At 37.6% G+C, this 21936-nt stretch overlaps 1 protein-coding gene across 1 annotated transcript in view; it reads left to right on the top strand.

Annotated features, from left to right (window-relative positions):
- LOC149835432 (chorismate mutase 2-like) overlaps positions 1-21401 on the top strand; it is a 46890-nt gene extending 25489 nt beyond the window's left edge. Inside the window, exons 2-5 of the mRNA XM_090010521.1 lie at positions 20373-20459; positions 20536-20679; positions 20766-20858; positions 21054-21401. Coding sequence (XP_089866647.1) covers positions 20373-20459; positions 20536-20679; positions 20766-20858; positions 21054-21284 — 555 coding nt within the window. The 3' untranslated portion in view covers positions 21285-21401. The remainder of the gene's footprint in view (positions 1-20372; positions 20460-20535; positions 20680-20765; positions 20859-21053) is intronic.
- The last annotated feature ends 535 nt before the right edge of the window (positions 21402-21936 follow it).

The raw sequence follows: 21936 nt of genomic DNA on the forward strand, positions 1-21936 counted from the left end.
AACAAGAAGGCAACTGAAAGAGTGCAAATGCCTAAGATGCATATACGAAGATGGATGTCTGGAGTTACGAGAACAGATAAAAGAAGGCATACATACATTGAAAGAAAATTAGGCACAGCACCAACATACATACATCTCTGAATTGGACTATGTACCCCTAAAAGTATAGGTATTTGTGTTTGCTGTTCCTTAGCTATTTCCTTTGTTCCATTGTTCACATGCTTTCATCCCAGTCTCTCATACTAGGGCTCTATTTGCCTTTAAGATGTGAAGTGAACTAAACAGATGATTTCTGAGCATTTTGAACGGCTCCTATTCATTTCATAACTTTTTGTTATAGTCAGGGACCATGTATGATAAGCAGTACTATTGTAAATGATTTTTGTCATTATTGCCAATGTATTCAATTAACCAGGGGGAATTCAATGGTGATTGTCAAAGCTAGAAGAAAGATCTCTGTTCCTGCAAATGCCAATCATATTGGTGATACTGTTAACATGGCAGTGTCTATTGGTTTAAATGTTGACCATATTGACACTAGGAAGATTGAAGCATTATATTATTCATCTTAGAACAATGTGGCCTTCAGGATGCAGATATAGGATTCATATGTCTTGGTTGTTACGCTAACAATGCGTGCAATTGGAAAGTAATTTCCATGAAATTTTGTAGACAAAGAAAATTGGATTCTTTTACAACACCTGCTTGTACAAGAGATCTGATTGTCATTAGTTTAGACTGGATACAAGGCAGCACTTAGAGGGATACAGTGAGGAAAGAAGTAGAATCTCCTGGACCATGAATCTTTGAGGGGCGTGACTCCCCTGTCTGCTCCTTGTTTAATGCCTTCTATATTCCATCTTTTGAGGAAGAAAAAAAAAGGGACATATTAAAGGTTTCAAAACATGTACAAACCCAAAGGTACAAAACAACCATCTTAGGATCAGCCAACCTCCAGAAAGGGGGAACATAACCATGAAAAGTAAAAATTACTAAACCATAGTTTACAAGTTACAACTTCATTTGGAGTTCAAATTAAGCATTTCAACTTTCTGTTCGAGATTTACATTTTCTTGCTTTTCTGGGAACTAGTTTAGTTGGAGGGAGGGGCATTTTCCATTAACGGAAGCTTTGGTAGAACATAACTTCCACAAGAACACAGTGACAAAAGTTTCACATAGCCTCAAGTTCCTCGGAAGGATCTACTGCACACCTGTGCTCATCGAAAAGAGATTGGAAGAATCTATCAATGCCACCGGACCTTGCATCTTCAAGACGCCCAGTGGCAACTCCCTCAAACCCAAGGGGAATGGGGTGGTCGGTGTCAAATGAAGTACCTTTTAAAATGGGTTTCAAGTTTCAACTGGACTGAAAGAGGGGTCCCCAATGGGTGTGGAAACTACTGCATGGTTGTTTTCATTAGAAGATGGTGAGAGACGAGAACTCATGGTAGTATGAGATGTTAAAATATGTATATATATACATATACTTATATATATACATTCGTATATATATAAGTATATATATATACATATATGTATATATATACAGTTTCCTTTTTAGTGAAATACCCGATAGGGGTATTCTTGTAAAACCACAATGTATTTTTTCCTTTTTCTCTTTTTCTTTTTTACTTTTTTCTTTTTTATTTTCTCCTTTTTGTAAGACCACAAGGGCCCCACACTTGTAGTCGTTGGGGCCCCAACGGTCAGATTTCTGACCGTTGGGGATCCCAACGACTACAAGGGAGCCCCCTTGTGGTCCCTTCTTTGAGTCTCCCTCCTCTATAAATAGAGGAGGTATTCTCCTCTTGTAAGTATGGGGTTTTCACCCTTCTCTTCCTTTCTTCAATAAATCCAACTTATGACTTTAAGTCATTTTCTACTTTTGAGAGTTTTGTGTGTGCACTTATAGTGTTTGTGTTCTTGGTTCTTAAGGTCACTCTTAAAGAGTGCTTTTTACTCCATTGGAGCTTCCGCCTCTTTCCATTACATGGTATCAAAGCTCGGTTGGTGATTGGGCTTCTCTTTATTATCTTGGAACGTGTGCCTCTCAAATTTTGAGAAGAAAGGAAGGATTTGGTGCCGATGGAACGTGATTCTAAAGTGGAGCTTTCTTTTAAGCTAAATGGGTCCAACTATCTCATGTGGGCCTCCGCGATGGAAAATCATCTAAGAGGTAAGAAACTTTGGGGTTATGTTATGGGAACTACTCCCGAACCCTCTCTTGTTCTCACTAAAATCGAAAATTAGATTGAAAAAGCTTTAGATGGCGATGAGCGCATCAAAGCTATCAATGACCATCAATCCAAAGTTAAGGATTGGGAAAGTAACCATGCCAAAATTTTGGCATGGTTTATGAACAATGTTGACCTTAAAAATTGTGCTAATATTGCCAAATTTAGAAGGTCCAATGAGACATGGTTTTTCCTTAAGGGTATGTATACCCAAAAGGATCTTGCTCGACAATTTTTTTGTCAAGAAAAAATCCGTTCCACCAAACAAATGGATATGAGTGTCCGGGACTATTTTAGCTCTTTAACCCCTCTTTGGGATGAACTTGCTCTTCTTGAGCCTAAATGGGTGGCTCCGGAAGATATTGAATTAAGAAGGGAACAAATTGAAAAGGAGCACTTCTTTCAATTTCTTCATGGTCTTCGCCCGGAATTTGAACAAGTTAGGGCATCTCTTTGTTAAAATATGTACATAATCATATAATGTAATATATATATATTTTATATATATATGGTAATACATATACATATATTAATATATATGTATATGTATCTACTTATTATATATATAAAATATATATTTCTATTTGTTTAGCCGTAGGGGTAGTTTAGTCTTTTCCTCTGTTTTACGCACATTCACTTTATGGATGTGATTGTAATTTGTTTTTATTTTCTTTCTTTTTGCCTTTTTTATTTCTTTTATTTTCTTTTTTGTAAAGTACCAAAAGGTACCTTGGGGGGCCCACTAACATAGACGTTGGGCCCTCTCCAACGGTCACATTTGTGACCGTTGGAGGGGCTCCAACGTCTATGAGTGGAGCCCCTCCAAGGCTCCTCTTGTGTTGTTATAAATAGGGGTTCTCCCCTTTATATATTTTCATGGCTTTGAGTCAAAGCCCAAGTGCTTAATAAATTGATTCCATTGTTTTTATGCCTTTGTGCATTTGTGAGTTATTTGTGAGTTGTGCCTTTGTGCACAAGTGTTCTAAAGTGTTCTTATTGTGCATTCGTGGTGGGTTTATTATCAAGAATATTAAGGTCTTGATCTTAGTATCTTATTGGAGATACTTTTATATGGTATCAGAGCCTCGTTGAAGAAGGAGGATAGTGCATCCCGCCACTTGTGAAGTATCTCGAAAATCATGCCCTCAAGTAAGTGAAGTTTTGAAGTATATCATCTACTTCGGGCGATATTTTAGAAGCAACTTTTGTCAAGAAAAGTTAGAAAAACTTTTAAGGTACGCATTATTTTCTATCATTTTACCTCTCTAATGGGTGAAAAAGACTCCCACTTCTCCCTTGGGTTTAAACTTAGTGGTTCGAACTATCATGTTTGGGCCGGCAATATGGAAGCCCATATCAAAGGGAAAGGCCTTTGGGGATACGTTCAAGGTTCCATATCGGAACCCGAACCCAAACTTTCTATCATAGAGAAAGGGGATATTAAGATTTTTGAAGGTGAAGATAGACAAAAGGCCCTTGAAGAATATTCAAAAAAGCATGATGAGTGGGAAATGAAGAACTTCAAAATTTTATCTTGGATTTTTTCGTCCGTTGAAACCAAGATCAATGCCAACATCATTAAGTTTAAAAGGGCCTCCGAAGCTTGGTTGTACCTTGAAAAAATGTATACTTCAAGGGACTTATCACACAAATATTATCTCCAAAAGAAAGCTTTGACTCTTCAACAAAATGATTTGTCTATTCGGGAATATTTTGCCGAATTATCATCTATTTGGGACGAGCTTGCTATGCTCGAACCAAAATGAAGCGGAGAAGCTATTGAATTAAGACACAAGCAACTAGAAGAAGATCGATTTTTTAACTTTCTAAATGGTCTTAGACCCGAATTTGAGCAAATTCGGTCCTCTCTCCTATCCGCTTTCACATCCCCTTCTATTGAAGATGTCATCACCAAGCTAAGTGGTGAGGAAACACGTATGAGGATTAGTAAAAATAACCCGAGTATTCTTGCTACCCCTTCTCAAAGTGATTATGAAGTGGTTAATGCCGTGTCAAGACCCGGAAATAATTTGAAAACCTACAAACCTCCACATTTCAAGAATCAAGGGCAAGGAGGAAATGATCGATATGGCAAGAGAGACTATAGCAAATTAACTTGCCATTTTTGTAAAGAACCGGGGCATATCAAACCCCTTTGTCCTAAATGGAAGAAATTTCTTGCCGCGGCTTTAGCATTCCAATCAGAGGAACGACCTTCGTCATCAAATGAGTCTCTTTCGCTTCAACAAATTGTGGATGCTCTTCAACCTATTCTCAAAGGAGGCATTTCTGGAGCCGCTATGTCATCCTCATCCTCTCTCGGTAAGTCATCTTGGCTCCTTGATTCCGGTGCCTCATTTCATATGACTCCAGGTCCTTGTTTTCTCTCTGATTATTCTAAAAATTTTCTTCCATCTTTTGTCTCAACGGCGGATGGAACACCTCTTGAAATTAAAGGAATGAGCAATTTTGAAAAACAAGACTTCTTTATCCCAAAAATTCGTCTTATACCAAAATTAAACTTAAATTTACTTTCCGTTTCTCAACTCTCGGACCATGGTTGCGATATAAAGTTTTCTTCTAATAAATGTTGGATACAGGATCGCCAGTCCGGGAAGTTGATTGGGGAAGGCTCTAGGAGAGACGACCTCTACTATGTTGATTTTCTTAAAATTCCCAAGGATCAATTTTGTAATGTTGTTCAAAACAAAGATATTCATGTATGGCATAAGAGATTGGGTCATCCCAACATTGTTAAAATCTCTTATTTGCCCTTTATTAAGCATCTTTGTAATGAAAATTTTGTTTGTAATGAATGTATTCTTGGAAAAATGAAAAGTCTTCCTTTTCCTCAAAGATCCATGTTTACAACAAGACCTTTTGAAATTGTTCACTCCGATGTATGGGGTCCGGCTCCGGTGATATCTAAGGGAGGTTTCTCATACTATGTTATCTATGTGGACGATTTCACTAGGTTTAGTTGGATATATTTTCTTAAACATAAACATGAAGTTTTCTCAACTTTTAAAACATTTCATATGATGGTTTTAAATCAATTCAATGGAAAGTTAAAAATTCTTAGAACCGATTCGGGTGGCGAATATCTTTCCAATGAATTCAAAAGTTATCTTGAAAATTATGGAATTCTCCATCAAAAGTCTTGTCCTAAAACTCCCCAATAAAATGGGTTGGCGGAACGAAAACATAGGCACATTATTGAAACAACACGAACTTTGCTCATTTCACAAAATATTCCGAAAAAACTTTGGGCTGAGGCAGCCCTTACATCTGTCTATCTCATAAATAGACTTCCATCTAAAAACTTGAACAAGATTTCTCCATTTGAAAATTATACGAAAAAGAACCTGATTACAGCAGGTTAAGGGTTTTTGGATGTAAATGTTTTGTCCTTACTGATAAAAATGACAAACTCTCTCCTAAGGCCATTCCTTGTGCCTTTCTTGGTTATTCTGAAACTCATAAAGGCTTTCGCTGTTATGATATTAAAAGTGATAAACTTTATGTCTTCAGAAATGTAAGTTTCTTGGAAAATATTAGTGGTTTCGAAAAACCTGAAACTAATGATGAGAATGTTGACTATTCCTTTCTGTTTGATTTATTGACTGATGATGATGATACTAGTGATGATGAATCAAATCAAAATAACTTAAGTAATAACGAAACCCATTCTGAGTCCTCCACACTTCATCAACATATCAGTGAAGAACAACATAGAGATCCCATAACTTACTCTCATAGAGATAGGAATACTTTCAGAAGCGCCCTCGAAAGATATGATAATGAGTCTACACCTTCAAGTGAAGAAAACCTTCGTAGGACCGAAAGACTAAGAAGACCCCCTTCTAGGTTCATTTCATATGAGTCCTTTTCACCTAAATATAGAGCCTGCCTAAGCGCTATTCACTCTTACATAGAACCTAGGAACTTCGAGGAAGCACGAAATTGTCCTGAATGGATAGTCGCTATGAATAATGAACTTGAAGCTCTAAAGAAAGCAAAGACATGGGAGTTTCAAGACCTCCCTAAAGACAAGAAAGCAATAGGGTGTAGATGGGTATTTAAAGTCAAGACTAAGAGTGATGGGTCCCTTGAGAGATATAAGGCCCGCTTAGTTGCAAAAGGATATGGTAAAAAATATGGGATTGATTATGAGGAGACCTTTGCCCCGGTGGCTCGGATGGTCACCGTCCGATGTCTTATAACCGTTGCCTCAATCAATAAATGGAACATCTATCAGATGGATGTTAAGAATGCTTTTTTAAACAGAGATCTAAATGAAGAAGTATGTATGGATGCTCCTCCTGGAATGGAATCTCCTAAAGGAAAAGTGCTTCGCCTTCGGAAAGCACTTTATGGTTTAAAACAAGCTCCCAAGGCTTGGTATGATAGGTTTAATTCCGTAATGCTAGATAATGGTTTTTCATCCTGCTTTACTGATACTGCTTTGTTTGTTAGAAAATCTAATGCAGGGATTGTTATTTTGCTACTATATGTGGATGACATGCTTATAACTGGGAGCGATCCTAAAGGGGTTAAAAGCATAAAATCCATTTTAAAGGATAAGTTTGAAATGTCTGACTTGGGTTTCTTAACTTATTTTTTGGGTATTAAGGTAGCATATTCTCATAGAGGATATTTTTTGTCTCAAACTAAGCTGGCATCTGAGATTATTGACAGGTCAGGTATTACGGACGATAAAATTTGTGAAACTCCTGCTATAGTAGGAGCTAAAATGAAGATTGATGATGGTGTTCCTCTCTCCGATCCTACTCCCTACAGGCAGCTAGTAGGATCGTTGATGTACCTAAGTATCACCAGACCAGATATATCACATGCGGTGCATACGGCAAGTCAGTTTCAGCATGCACCAACTTCTGTTCACATGGGTGCTATCTTACGTATCGTGAGATATCTAAAGCACACTATTAATAAGGGAGTTTTTCTGTCTTCCTCTTTTGAGTTAAAATTAATTGCTTATACTGACTCTGATTGGGGAGGTGACCCAAATAACCGTCACTCCACCACTGGTTTTTGTGTATTCTTAGGAGACTCATTGATCTCATGGAGATGCAAGAAGCAGCAAAAGGTGTATCTATCATCAACTGAGGCTGAATATCGTGCCATGACGACTACTACCATGGAAATTGTTTGGATTCACCAGTTGCTGGAAGACATGAGAATCACAATTGAAGGGCCCACCAAGCTATGCTGTGACAACAAAAGTGCGATTTATATTGCTAAAAATCACACTTTTCATGAGCGGACCAAGCATATCGAGATGGACTGTCACTATGTTCGGGAGGCGTATCTCCAAGGAATCATTGACCTTCCATATGTCACGTCCGAGTATCAGTTGGCGGATTTTTTCACCAAAGCCTTGCGTGCTCCGCGTTTCAACTTCCTTCTTAGCAAACTCTCGGTCATCCTGCCCTAAGTTTGAGGGGGGGTGTTAAAATATGTACATAATCATATAATGTAATATATATATTTTATATATATATGGTAATACATATACATATATTAATATATATATGTATATGTATCTACTTATTATATATATAAAATATATATTTCTATTTGTTTAGCCGTAGGGGTAGTTTAGTCTTTTCCTCTGTTTTACGCACATTCACTTTATGGATGTGATTGTAATTTGTTTTTATTTTCTTTCTTTTTGCCTTTTTTATTTATTTTATTTTCTTTTTTGTAAAGTACCAAAAGGTACCTTGGGGGGCCCACTAACATAGACGTTGGGCCCTCTCCAACGGTCACATTTGTGACCGTTGGAGGGGCTCCAACGTCTATGAGTGAAGCCCCTCCAAGGCTCCTCTTGTGTTGTTATAAATAGGGGTTCTCCCATTTGTATATTTTCATGGCTTTGAGTCAAAGCCCAAGTGCTTAATAAATTGATTCCATTGTTTTTATGCCTTTGTGCATTTGTGAGTTATTTGTGAGTTGTGCCTTTGTGCACAAGTGTTCTAAAGTGTTCTTATTGTGCATTCGTGGTGGGTTTATTATCAATAATATTAAGGTCTTGATCTTAGTATCTTATTGGAGATACTTTTACACTCTTCTCCATAGAAGCAAAGCCTTACCTATTGAAGATGCCCTCGCCGAAATATGTCAAGAAGAAACTCGACTTGGCTTAAGCATTAAGAATGATGAAGTTTTGGCCGTTACTAGGCCCGAATCAAATGTTAAAGTCTATAGACCTCCTCACTTCAACAAAAATAGTAATGGGCCTAGAAAGGGAATAATATATGCCATTATTGTAATGAACCGGGACACATTAGACCGGTTTGTCCCAAACTTAAAGGAAAAGTTGCCACGGTTGGAGAAAATTCTCCAAAGAAGGAAGAAGAAAATGCCAAAGAGGGAGATATCAAAGAGACTCTTAATCACATCTCCGAAGTTCTCCAACATCTTCTCAAAACTTCTTCCTCAACATCCGGAGCCGCCATCGCCTATTCTTCATCACCTCCAGGTATGTGGATACTAGACTCCGGTGCTTCTTTTCATATGACATCTCATAAAAACTCTCTTTCAAATGTTTTTTCCGAACCCATATCCTCTTATGTTTCAACGGCCGATGGAACATCATTGAAAATTGAAAGTATTGGAACACTTGATTTTAAAAATTCTCAAAATTTTTTCGTTCCTAAAGTAAGAATCGTTCCAAAAATTAATTTAAATCTTTTTTCCGTTTCTCAAATCACCGATCATGGATGTCAAGTCTCTTTCTCACCCAAAGATTGCACCGTTCAGGATCTCGAGTCAGGGAAGCTGATTGGGCAAGGCCATAGAAGGGCTGATCTCTATTTTATGGACTTTTTGACTCTTCCATCTAAATCTTCTTGCAATCTTGTAAAAGACAAAAGTATTGGAATTTGGCATGAGAGACTTGGTCATCCAAATTTTGTAAAAATGTCTCTTTTTCCGTTTTTGAACAATACTTGTAAAGACAATCACATGACTTGTAAAGATTGCATTTTTGGGAAATCTAAAGCTACTCCATTTCCTCGAAGAAGTTACTTTACCACTCGGCCATTTGAACTTGTTCATTCCGATGTGTGGGGACCTTCCCCCATTTTGTCTAAAGGAGGATTTTCGTATTATGTGGTCTTTATTGATGACTTCACTCGATTCACGTGGATTTACTTCTTAAGTCGCAAATCCGAAGTTTTCTCCTTCTTTAAAGAATTTCATGCAATGGTTAAAATTTAATTTTTGGGAAATCTATCTATTCTTAGGTCCGATTCGGGAGGCGAATATTTGTCCAATGATTTTCAAAGCTATTTAAAAGAAAATGAAATTTGTCATCAACGTTCTTGTCCCAACACTCCGCAACAAAATGGTCTTGCGAAAAGAAAGCATAGACACATAATAGAAACTACAAGAACGTTATTAATTTCAAAAAATATCCCAAAATCCTTTTGGGCCGAAGCGGTTCTAACCTCAACGTATCTTATCAATAGAACCCCTTCATCCTCTTTGAAAAATCTTTCTCCATTTGAAAAACTTTACAATATGTTTCCCGATTATAAAAGACTAAGGATTTTTGGATGTAAATGCTTTATTCTAACTCACAAAAATGATAAACTTTCTCCTAGGGCTATTGAATATATTTTCTTGGGATATGGCGAAAAACAAAAAGGTTATAGATGTTTTGACATACTAAAAAACAAACTTTATATCTCAAAAGATGTCACATTCCTAGAAGAAGAAAATGGTTTTTCGCACCAACCAAATGAAAATATTTATTATTCTTTTTTATTTGACTTATTGCCTCAAGAAAACATCATAGATGATCATATTGATCCTAGTGAACCCCTTGGTGAAAATCATTTTGAACATCCAAATGATGATCAAAACTTAGAAAAAAATGTTTCAAGACAAATACAAGTCTACTCTAGAAGGAATGAAAGAAATCCTCCTTGTGCCCTTGAAAAATTTTCTCAAAGTGAGTCAACCGAAGAGACCTCTCAAAGAAAATCAAATCGGATTTCCAAAATACCCAATAGATTTGTTTCTTATGATTCTTTTTCTCCTAACTATCGAGCATGCCTACTTGCTCTTCACTCTTTTCATGAACCATCTCATTACAATAATGCTAAACAATATGCTCATTGGAATGAAGCTATGGAACTAGAACTTAATGCTCTTAAAAGGGCGCAAACTTGGGAAATCATTGATCCTCCCATTGGCAAGAAACCCATTGGATGTAGATGGGTTTTTAAAATAAAAACTAAGAGTGATGGTTCATTGGAAAGATATAAGGCTAGGTTGGTAGCCAAGGGATATGCCCAAGAGTATGGGGTAGATTATGATGAAACTTTTGCCCCAGTTGCTCGAATGACTAGTGTTCGAGCTCTTATTGCTATAACCTCTGTTAAAAAATGGCCAATCTTTCAACTTGATGTCAAAAATGCCTTTTTAAATGATAATTTAAATGAAGAAGTTTATATGGAACCGCCTCCAGGTATGAATTTAAATGGAAAAATTTTGAAATTAAAAAAGGCTTTATATGGACTTAAGCAAGCTCCTAAAGCTTGGTATGATAGGTTTAGTAATGTATTAATAAATTTAGGATTTTCTTCTTGCTATACTGACACTGCTCTTTTTGTTAAAAGGACATGTGACTCCATTATTATGCTTCTACTGTATGTTGATGACATGATCATCACTGGGAATGACAAAAAGAGAGTAAATGATGTAAAGTCTATGTTAAAAGAAACTTTTGATATGTCTGACCTTGGATATTTAAGATATTTTTTAGGGATTGAAGTGGCTTATTCCCCGCGAGGATACATTCTATCTCAAATGAAATTAGCTGCAGAAATTTGTACCAAATCAGGAATATCTGATGAAAAGAAAGTTGAGACTCCCGAAGTTATTAATGCAAAACTGAGACTTGGAGATGGTGTTCTTCTTGAGGATCCAACCCCCCTACCGTCAATTAATCGGATCTCTCACCTATCTATCCATCACACGTCCAGATATAGCTCATGCAGTTCATGTAGCACGCCAGTTTCAGCATGCACCTACTTCGGTTCATAAATTGTGCGATATATCAAAAATACTATATCTAAGGGACTCTTCTTATCCTCTTCCTCATCTCTTGACTTAACTGCTTTTACTAATGCTGACTGGGGAGGAAATCCCAATGATCGTATCTCAATAACGGGTCTTTGTATTTTTTTAGGTGAATCCCTCATTTCGTGGAGATGCAAGAAGCAGCAGAAGGTTTCACTGTCATCCACTGAAGCTGAATATCGGGCCATGGCAATGACAACTATGGAAATCGTATGGCTTAGGAGTCTCCTTGGTGACATGGGCGTTCCCATTTCCACTCCCACCAAGCTCTGCTGTGATAACAAAAGTGCGATATACATTGCCAACAATCACACCTTTCATGAGCGGACCAAGCATATCGAAATGGATTGCCATTATGTTCGAGATGAATATCTCAGAGGGACTATCTCATTACCATATGTTACTTCAGAGTATCAACTAGCTGACTTCTTCACCAAGGCGCTCCCAACTCCACGATTTATGTTTCTTCTTAGCAAACTTTCGGTCTTCTCCCCGTAAAGTTTGAGGGGGCGTGTTAAAATATGTATATATATATATATATACATATACTTATATATATACATTCGTATATATATAAGTATATATATACATATATGTATATATATACAGTTTCCTTTTTAGTGAAATACCCGATAGGGGTATTCTTGTAAAACCACAATGTATTTTTTCCTTTTTACTTTTTTCCTTTTTCTCTTTTTCTTTTTTTCTTTTTTCTTTTTTATTTTCTCCTTTTTGTAAGACCACAAGGGCCCCACACTTGTAGTCGTTGGGGCCCCAACGGTCAGATTTCTGACCGTTGGGGATCCCAACGACTACAAGGGAGCCCCCTTGTGGTCCCTTCTTTGAGTCTCCCTCCTCTATAAATAGAGGAGGTATTCTCCTCTTGTAAGTATGGGGTTTTCACCCTTCTCTTCCTTTCTTCAATAAATCCAACTTATGACTTTAAGTCATTTTCTACTTTTGAGAGTTTTGTGTGTGCACTTATAGTGTTTGTGTTCTTGGTTCTTAAGGTCACTCTTAAAGAGTGCTTTTTACTCCATTGGAGCTTCCGCCTCTTTCCATTACATGAGAGTCAGAGAGTAAAGAATCGGTCTCATGATCACAGAATTCACAGTCTGATTGTCATCACACAACCTGCAGGGGAAGGGCAGCTGCTCCACTTGCTGCCAGTCTATCCCAGTCTGAATGTCATCATGCAATCGGCAAGGGGAGGGTGGCTGCTCAAGATGCTGTTGGCCTCTCACAGTCCAAATGTCATTGTGCAGTTTGCAGGTGGAGGACTACTCAACACGCTGCTTGGCAACTAATTAACAATGCAGTTGGCAAGAGGATCTAGAGCAATTCTAAATCAGTACCAATAGCAAACTTTTCAAGCAATCAAAATGGCCCTAGACCGACTCTACTGAAAATGAGAAAAATCCTTGACAGAAATCTAGGTATAGCTCACAGCTTTGGTCTTAATTTCTTATGGTTTTAGATTAGGGTGTTAGGATTTGTGAGTAATATTGATAAATATTTCTAATTAGTAGGAAGATCTATTTAATTCCATGTAGATGCTGTGGGGTGCAACAGGAGAAAGAATAACATTTTGTTGCTCTGAGCTCTGAGTATACTCGAAATAACCTACTGCTCTCTCTCTCTCTCTCTCTCTCTCGCATGTGCATGCTAAACTCCCTATGACAGGCCTTAATGGCCTTTCAACCCTTAAGAAACCTGAAAATTATCATGCCTTCAATAGATCCATATACCAACATCTAGAGAAACAAGAAATTACATCCATGAGAATGGATAATATATTTCTCTCGAATGGTGGCTTGCTGCAGTATCAAAAGCTCCTGTCATGATGTCCATTGCACACCAATCCACATCTTTGGGACATCACATACATGATTTCAGATTGATGATTTATCTTAACACAGACTAATTATTGAGTTAACATTCTTCTGGAGATGGGCGTTCTTCATTCCATGTTAGGTTATATTTTAATCGTTAGAAAAAGTAGTGAGACAAAGGGAAAGAAAGATGACGCTGAGAGGTATGAGAGATGTAAGATGGTTCAAAGAGGAGAAAGAAGAGAAAGAACAATCATACAACAGTAATGCTTAAAATGTTCATTTCACTTCTATTCATATATGACATGTAGAAACAAGCTATAGAAACAAGATGCATGTTACTCTCTCACTAAAAGAGGACTATATTCTGGCAAGCATGAAACAATAACTGATAACAAAATAACCGATGGATCTAATAACAGAAGTGCCTTAAAACAATAGTATGAGATGATCTTTGCATTTTTTATATTATGTAGGAGGTGCTCAAGTTCAGGGTTTGGTTGAGGGTTCTTTAGCTTAAGTTGATCTCTTCAAGGAAGAGGTATGGTCGTGTAAAAGTATCTTCAACAAGATACTTTAGTCGATAACGCAACAACCTTGAGAATAAATGTGTGAACATACACACCCAAGAACACTTGTGCACAACACAACACACGGAATCACAAATGTGCAAATGCACTCATAAGATTCATAAACAACTAAATAGGTTGGGCTATAATCCCAAATCCCTTGAGAAAATACAAGAGGAGCTGCCCATATATATAGGGCTTTTTGGAGGCCTTGGGAGGGGCTCCACATAGTCGTTGGAGCCCCTCCAACGGTCACAAATGTGACCGTTGGAGGGGTCCAACGACTAGTGGGTTGGGCCCCTCCCAATGCAAGTACAATGCATTAAATGAAATAAAAAAGGAAATAAAAAAAGAAAAAGAAAAAGGAAAAAAATACAAACCATATTCACGAAAATGAATATGTGTAAAATACCTAAACTACCCTTACCTAAGCTACCCTTAGCAATATATATATTTTATATATATAATAGGTAGATACATATACATATATAATATATGTATATGTATCACCTTATATATATAAAATATATATACGAAATTATAATATATTTTAACACCCCCCCTCAAACTTAGGGCAAGATGACCGATAGTTTGCCAAGAAGAAAGTTGAACCGCGGAGCGCACAAGGCTTTAGTAAAGAAGTCTGCCAACTGATATTCGGACGTGACATAAGGAAGATCAATGACTCCTTTGAGATATGCTTCACGAACATAGTGACAGTCCATTTCGATGTGTTTAGTCCGCTCATGAAAGGTGTGATTTTTCGCAATGTAGATTGCACTCTTGTTGTCACAACAAAGCTTAGTGGGCCCTTCTATTGTAATCCCCATGTCTTCTAGCAATTGATGAATCCAAACAATCTCCATGGTAGTAGTTGCCATGGCACGATATTCAGCTTCTGTGGAGGAGAGTGACACCTTTTGTTGCTTCTTGCATCTCCACGATATTAGTGAGTCTCCTAAGAATACACAAAAACCAGTGGTGGAGTGACGGTTATTTGGGTCACCTCCCCAATCTGAGTCAGTATAAGCAATCAATTTTAAGTCAGAAGAAGAGGACAAAAAAACTCCCTTATTTAGAGTACCCTTTATGTATCTTACGACTCGTAAGATGGCACTCATGTGAACGGATGTAGGCGCATGCTGAAACTGACTTGCAGTATGGACTGCATGGGATATATCTGGTCTGGTAATACTCAGATACATCAATGATCCTACAAGCTGTCTATAGGGTGTAGGATCCAAAAGGGGAACCCCATCATCAATTGTCATCTTTGCTCCTACGACCGCAGGAGTTTCACAAAGCTTCTCATCTGTAATACCTGACCTGTCAATGATCTCAGAAGCAAGCTTAGTTTGAGATAAGAAATATCCTCTAAGAGAGTATGCTACTTCAATTCCCAAAAAATAAGTTGGAAAACCCAAGTCAGACATTTCAAATTTATCTTTTAAGATAGATTTTATACTCTTAACCCCGTTAGAGTCACTCCCAGTGATGAGCATGTCATCGACATACAAAAGTAAAATTACAATCCCTGCATTGGATTTTTTAACAAATAGAGCAGTGTCAGTAAAACAAGAGGAAAAACCATTCTCAATCATAACAGAGTTAAATCTATCATACCAAGCCTTGGGGGCTTGTTTTAGGCCATAGAGTGCTTTTTGAAGACGAAACACCTTTCCCTTAAGAGTCTCCATTTCAGGAGGAGCATCCATATAAACTTCTTCGCTTAAATCGCCATTTAAAAAGGCATTTTTAACATCCATTTGATAGATGTTCCATTTGTTGATAGAGACAACGGTTATAAGACATCGGACAGTGACCATACGAGCTATAGGAGCAAAAGTTTCTTCATAGTCAATACCATATTCTTGACTATATCCTTTTGCAACCAAGCGAGCTTTATACCTTTCAAGGGATCCATCACTTTTAGTTTTTACTTTGAAAACCCATCTGCACCCTATTGTTTTCTTGCCTTTAGGAAGATTTTGAAACTCCCAAGTTTTGGCTCTTCTCAGAGCCTCAAGTTCATTGTCCATTGCATTAATCCATTCAGGGCACTTTCGTGCTTCTTCAAAATTTCTAGGTTCTATATAGGAGTGGATGGCACTAAGGCAGACTCTATATCTTGGTGAAAATGAGTCATAGGAAATGAACCTAGAAGGAGGCCTTCTACTTCTTTCGGTTCTACGAGGGATTATTTCATTCTGAGAGGCACTGGGACTGGCATCATTATATCTGTCAAAAGCACTCCTAAAGTTGTTTTGATCTCTATGAGTATAGGTGATAGGGTCTCTAGGTAATTCTTCATCAATATGTTGATGTGACGAAGGAGGCAAGGAGATGTTTTCCTCGGTATCAAATTCATTTGGGTTACTTTGATCTGACTCATTATCACTAGTATCATCGTCTTTATTCAGTAAATCAAATAAAAAGGAATAATCCACATTTTCATTATGAGGGTCACAACGTTCGAATCCACTAAGATTTTCCAGAAAACTCACATTTCTGGAAACATACAATTTATCACTTTTGACATCATAACAACGAAACCCCTTTTGGGTTTCAGAATAGCCAAGAAAGACACAAGGAATGGCTTTGGGAGAAAGTTTGTCATTCTTATCAGTAAGAACAAAGCATTTACACCCAAAGACCCTTAACCTGCTATAATCAGGTTCCTTATCGTACAGTTTTTCAAAGGGAGAAATTTTGTTTAAATTTTTCGATGGGAGTCTGTTTATGAGATAGACAGAAGTAAGAGCTGCCTCAACCCAGAGATTTTTTGGAATATTTTGAGAAATAAGTAAAGTCCTAGTTGTTTCAATGATGTGCCTGTGCTTTCGTTCGGCTAGCCCATTTTGTTGAGGGGTTTTCGGACAAGATTTTTGGTGAAGAATACCAAAATTTTCAAGGTAACTTTTAAATTCATTTGAGAGATATTCTCCTCCAGAGTCGGACCTAAAGATTTTTAAACATCCATTGAATTGATTTGAAATCATCATGTGAAAACTTTTAAAAGTTGAGAAAACTTCATGTTTATGTTTAAGAAAATAAATCCAACAAAACCTAGTGTAGTCATCTACAAAGATCACATAATATGAAAATCCTCCTTTTGACATTACTGGAGCCGGTCCCCATACATCAGAATGGACAATTTCAAATGGTTTTGTCGTAAACATGGATCTTTGAGGAAAAGGCAAACATTTCATTTTCCCAAGAATACATTCATTACACAAAAAGTCACTTTTACAAAGATGTTTAACAAAAGGCAAATAGAAGATTTTAACAATATTGGGATGAACCAATCTCTTATGCCATACATGAATATCTTTGTTTTGCACGACGTTGCAAAATTGACTCTTGGGAACTTGAAGAAAATCTACGTAGTAGAGGTCTCCTCTTCTAGAGCCTTTCCCAATCAATCTCCCGGACTGGCGATCCTGTATCCAACATTTATTAGAAGAGAATTTTATATCGCAACCATGGTCCGAGAGTTGGGAGACGGAAAGAAGATTTAAGTTAAGGTTTGGGATAAAACGAATTTTTGGAACAAAAAAGTCTTGTTTTTCAAAATTACCTATTCCTTTAATCTCAAGAGATGTTCCGTCCGCGGTTGAGACAAAGGATGGAAAAGAATTTTTAGAAAAATTTGAAAGAGAGCAAGAGCTAGGGGTCATGTGAAAGGATGCACCGGAATCTAAAAGCCAAGATGTCTTACCAGGGGAAGAGGATGACATAGCGGCTCTGGAAGTACCTCCCTTGAGAAGAGGTTGTAGAGCTTCTACGATTTGTTGAAGAGAAAGAGACTCACTTGATGAAGAAGGTCGTTCATCTACTTGGGATGCCATAGCTGTTGCAATCAATTTCTTCCATTTAGGACACATAGGTTTGATATGTCCTGGTTCTTTACAATAGTAGCAATTCAATTTGCTATAGTCTCTTTTGCCATACCGATCATTTCCTCCTTGACCTTGATTCTTGAAATGAGGAGGTCTATAGGTCTTCATGTTATTTCCCGGTCTTGACACGGCATTAGCCATTTCACCATCTTCTTGAGTAGAGGAAGTAACAAGAATGCTAGGATTATTTTTGCCAATCCCCATACGGGTTTCTTCACCACTTAGCTTGGTGATAACATCTTCAAGTGAGGGGGATGTGAAGGCTGAGAGAAGAGAGGACCGAACTTGTTCAAATTCGGGTCTAAGGCCATTTAGAAAATCGAAGAACCGGTCTTCCTCAAGTTGTTTGTGCCTTAATTCGATTGCCTCTCCACTCCATTTAGGTTCAAGAATTGCGAGCTCGTCCCAAATAGAGGATAATTCGGCAAAGTACTCCCGAATGGTCATGTCATTTTGTTGGAGGGTCAAAGCCCTCTTTTGGAGAAAGTACTTGTGGGATAGATCTCTTGAGGTGTACATTTTCTCAAGATATACCCAAGCTTCGGAAGCCTTTTTAAATTTGATGATATTGGCGTTTATCTTGGTCTCAACGGATGAGAAAATCCAAGATAAGATCTTGAAGTTCTTCATTTCCCAATCATCATGTTTTTTAGAATACTCTTCAAGGGCCTTTTGTCTTTCATCCCCTTCAAGGATCTTAATATCCCCTCCTTCAATAACGGTAATTTTGGGTTCCGGTTCCGGTATGGATCCATGAACGTAACCCCAAAGCCCCTTTCCTTTAATATGGGCTTCCATATTACCGGCCCAAACATGATAGTTTGAGCCATTAAGCTTAAACCCAAGAGAGAAATGGGAGTCTTTTTCGCCCATTAGAGAGGAAAGAATACAAGGAATAATACGTACCTTAATTACTTTTCGCGTCTTTCTTGACAAGAGAGGCTCCTAAAATATTGCTCGAAGAAGGTGATCCTCTTTGATTTCAAAAAACTTGAAGGCACACTTTTCGAGGAATGCAAGAGAGGGCGAATCACAATTCTTCTTTTTCAACGAGGCTTTGATACCATGTAAAAGTATCTTCAACAAGATACTTTGGTCGATAACGCAATAACCTTGAGAATAAATGTGTGAACATACACACCCAAGAACACTTGTGCACAACACAACACACGGAATCACAAATGTGCAAATGCACTCATAAGATTCATAAACAACAAAAGAGGTTGGGCTATAATCCCAAATCCCTTGAGAAAATACAAGAGGAGCTGCCCATATATATAGGGCTTTTTGGAGGCCTTGGGAGGGGCTCCACATAGTCGTTGGAGCCCCTCCAACGGTCACAAATGTGACCGTTGGAGGGGTCCAACGACTAGTGGGTTGGGCCCCTCCCAATGCAAGTACAATGCATTAAATGAAATAAAAAAGGAAATAAAAAAAGAAAAAGAAAAAGGAAAAAAATACAAACCATATTCACGAAAATGAATATGTGTAAAATACCTAAACTACCCTTACCTAAGCTACCCTTAGCAATATATATATTTTATATATATAATAGGTAGATACATATACATATATAATATATGTATCACCTTATATATATAAAATATATATACGAAATTACAATATATTTTAACAGGTCGGACCAAAGGCATGTTTCTGATCTCCCTCGTTCCATCTGTATACATGCTTTTGATCACATGTTTTCTTAGTACATGCATATTGAAAGGTTTCAATCACCAATTAGCTAACTCATCCTTGATATAGAAGGTTATTCCTGAACTTTTGTAGGATGCTTGCTAGTGGAACTAATAATATGGTAGCCTGGATTGGATCAAAAGGACTAATGGGCCTAGCTTATGTTTATGCTAGGTTTAGACCAACCCAGGATGGAAAGGAGGCTTCATGGGCCAGGAATTATTAGGCTAGTTTCAAGCTTGTCTTTAGCATTCTAGACCTGTTTGGTTCACAGTTCAGATTTATGGCTAAGCCTTTGTACAACAATCTAGTTTCAGTTCCAGCCCATTTACTAACTGCAGTAAAAGCTTTTTCAGATTTGACCCAGGTCCATTCTTATGTATAACCTAGCTTGATATGTGCTATGTTCTTGCTTAAGTTCATCAGCATGTACAGTTATGACATTCTAGGTGGCAGCACTGTGATGTTCTTTTGAAGAAAACAGGAAATATTGAGGAACCTATCACTACAACTTGCGTTTTCCCAAAAAAGTTGAATTGTTTAATTTACCATGTGTGTCTGTGCACATGTGTGTGCATCCATGTCTGTGCATGTGTATCTGGGTGTGTGACCTTTTGTCATAGCCTCTATTTGTCACCTGTCTTTGAGTAGGTGTTTGTGGTGGTGAGAAATGTGTTTGCTTTTGTTTCAAGTTATTTCTTATACATTACCTGCACACTCTCAGAGTAACTCACCACTAAGGCAATTTTGCAAGTACAAGGCTAAGAAAGCTTTTTTCTTTTTTGTGTGTGTGTGTGTCTCTCAGACCCTCTCTCTAAATTTTAATTGTATGTCCACAGTCTATCCTTATGTGATTTTTCAATGTCTTGATGAAACCTTATACTGTTATACATTTTTGAGATACATGGTGCTTTCTGGGCAAATGACTGAAAATAATTGTGCGACTATGTCTTGATTCATTAAATGATGTTAGAACATTTGCTTGGCCATGAATCTTTTATTTTCCCTAAAATGTGTCATTTTTTTTAAGCTTGGAAGATACAAGTGCCTAGAGGAGAATGCTTTTTTCCCTGATGATTTACCACAGCCATTATTACCTCATCTCAACAATCCACAGGTGAACTACTTTGTTGAACTCATGCTTGACTTCAGGTGCATGAGTTTGAAACACATTTCAAATCAACCAAATGTAGGTATTACACCCTGCTGCTGCCAGTGTAAACATAAATAAAACTATATGGAAGATGTATTTTGAGGAATTGCTTCCATTGATTACAACTGATGGCGATGATGGCAACTACAGGTCAACTGCTGTATGTGATCTATCTTGTCTGCAGGTGGGAAAGCTTTACTGATGACTGTTCACATTGACGATGAACATTTACATCTACATATATTAAGATATTCTATTAAACTTTTACAGGCACTCTCTAGAAGGATTCATTATGGGAAGTTTGTGGCAGAGGCTAAATACCGGGATGCACCACAGGATTACGGACCCGCTATCCGTGCCCGGGTAATCATTTTCTTTTCCACCTCTTCATTAAGTTGAAAAATATAAGAATTGCTTCCGGTGTGCTAGTCATTGTTTGACTTTCTGATTCATAATGGAAAAGAAATATTCCCCCCCCTCCCCCTTCTGAACTATGAAAACAAATTGGTCTCTGCACGTGTTTCACAGTACAAAGCAACGTTTCTTGCCTTCTTTCAGGATACGGATGCTCTGATGAGATTGCTAACTTTTCCGAAAGTGGAAGAGATGGTCAAGAGAAGAGTGGAGAACAAAGCAAAGGTGTTTGGACAAGAAATCAGCAGTTACTCTACAGAGGGTACTGGTAAGCAAAAGATTGATCCATCTATGGTGTCTCTGTTGTATGAGAAATGGGTAATGCCTTTAACCAAACTTGTTGAAGTAGAGTACCTCCTTAGGCGCCTTGACTGAAGCTAGAGTATCTTGAGCTCAATTTACTTTTTGATGATCATGCTGTATGTGACAGGTTTCTGGGTCTTACCAGCAAGGCTATTAAATAATGACAAACATTTCTGTTTTTTCTTTTCTTATTATCTTGAGACATTGGCGACTCTCTCTCTCTCTCTCTCTCTCTCTCTCTCTCTCCATGTGTTTGTGTGTGTGCGGCTTGTTAAGGTTGATCCATGTCGATGACTTTAGCCAAAACTTTTTCATGTACATTTGTCACTCTTGGCGGAAGTTTGAGGGATTTTGAGCTGAAGATACCTTGATTGTCATGCTGCATATCACGGGGTTTCGTGCCTTACCATCAAAGCTATGTCACCTGGGTATGGGTACAAAAGGTAGGACACAACAATTGCAAAAAATGTGGGTAGGGGGACACGGCTATATATATATATATCACATAAATACAAAATAAATTCAAAATAAACTGAATATAATCTAAATATATATGCTATATCTAAAATATATATTATATACCGAAAATATAAAGTTATAAACTGAAAATATAATTAGAAATTAGAAATTATAAATTGAATGCAAACTTATATGTGCGGAGGGTAAAATAGCATGTCCAGGTGTTGACGCGTGTCAACACGGGGACATGCATGTCGACACAGGT

The sequence above is a fragment of the Nuphar pumila genome, chromosome 6 (assembly GCF_984573655.1).
Source record: "Nuphar pumila chromosome 6, dmNupPumi1.hap1.1, whole genome shotgun sequence".
Classification (NCBI taxonomy): Eukaryota; Viridiplantae; Streptophyta; class Magnoliopsida; order Nymphaeales; family Nymphaeaceae; genus Nuphar; species Nuphar pumila.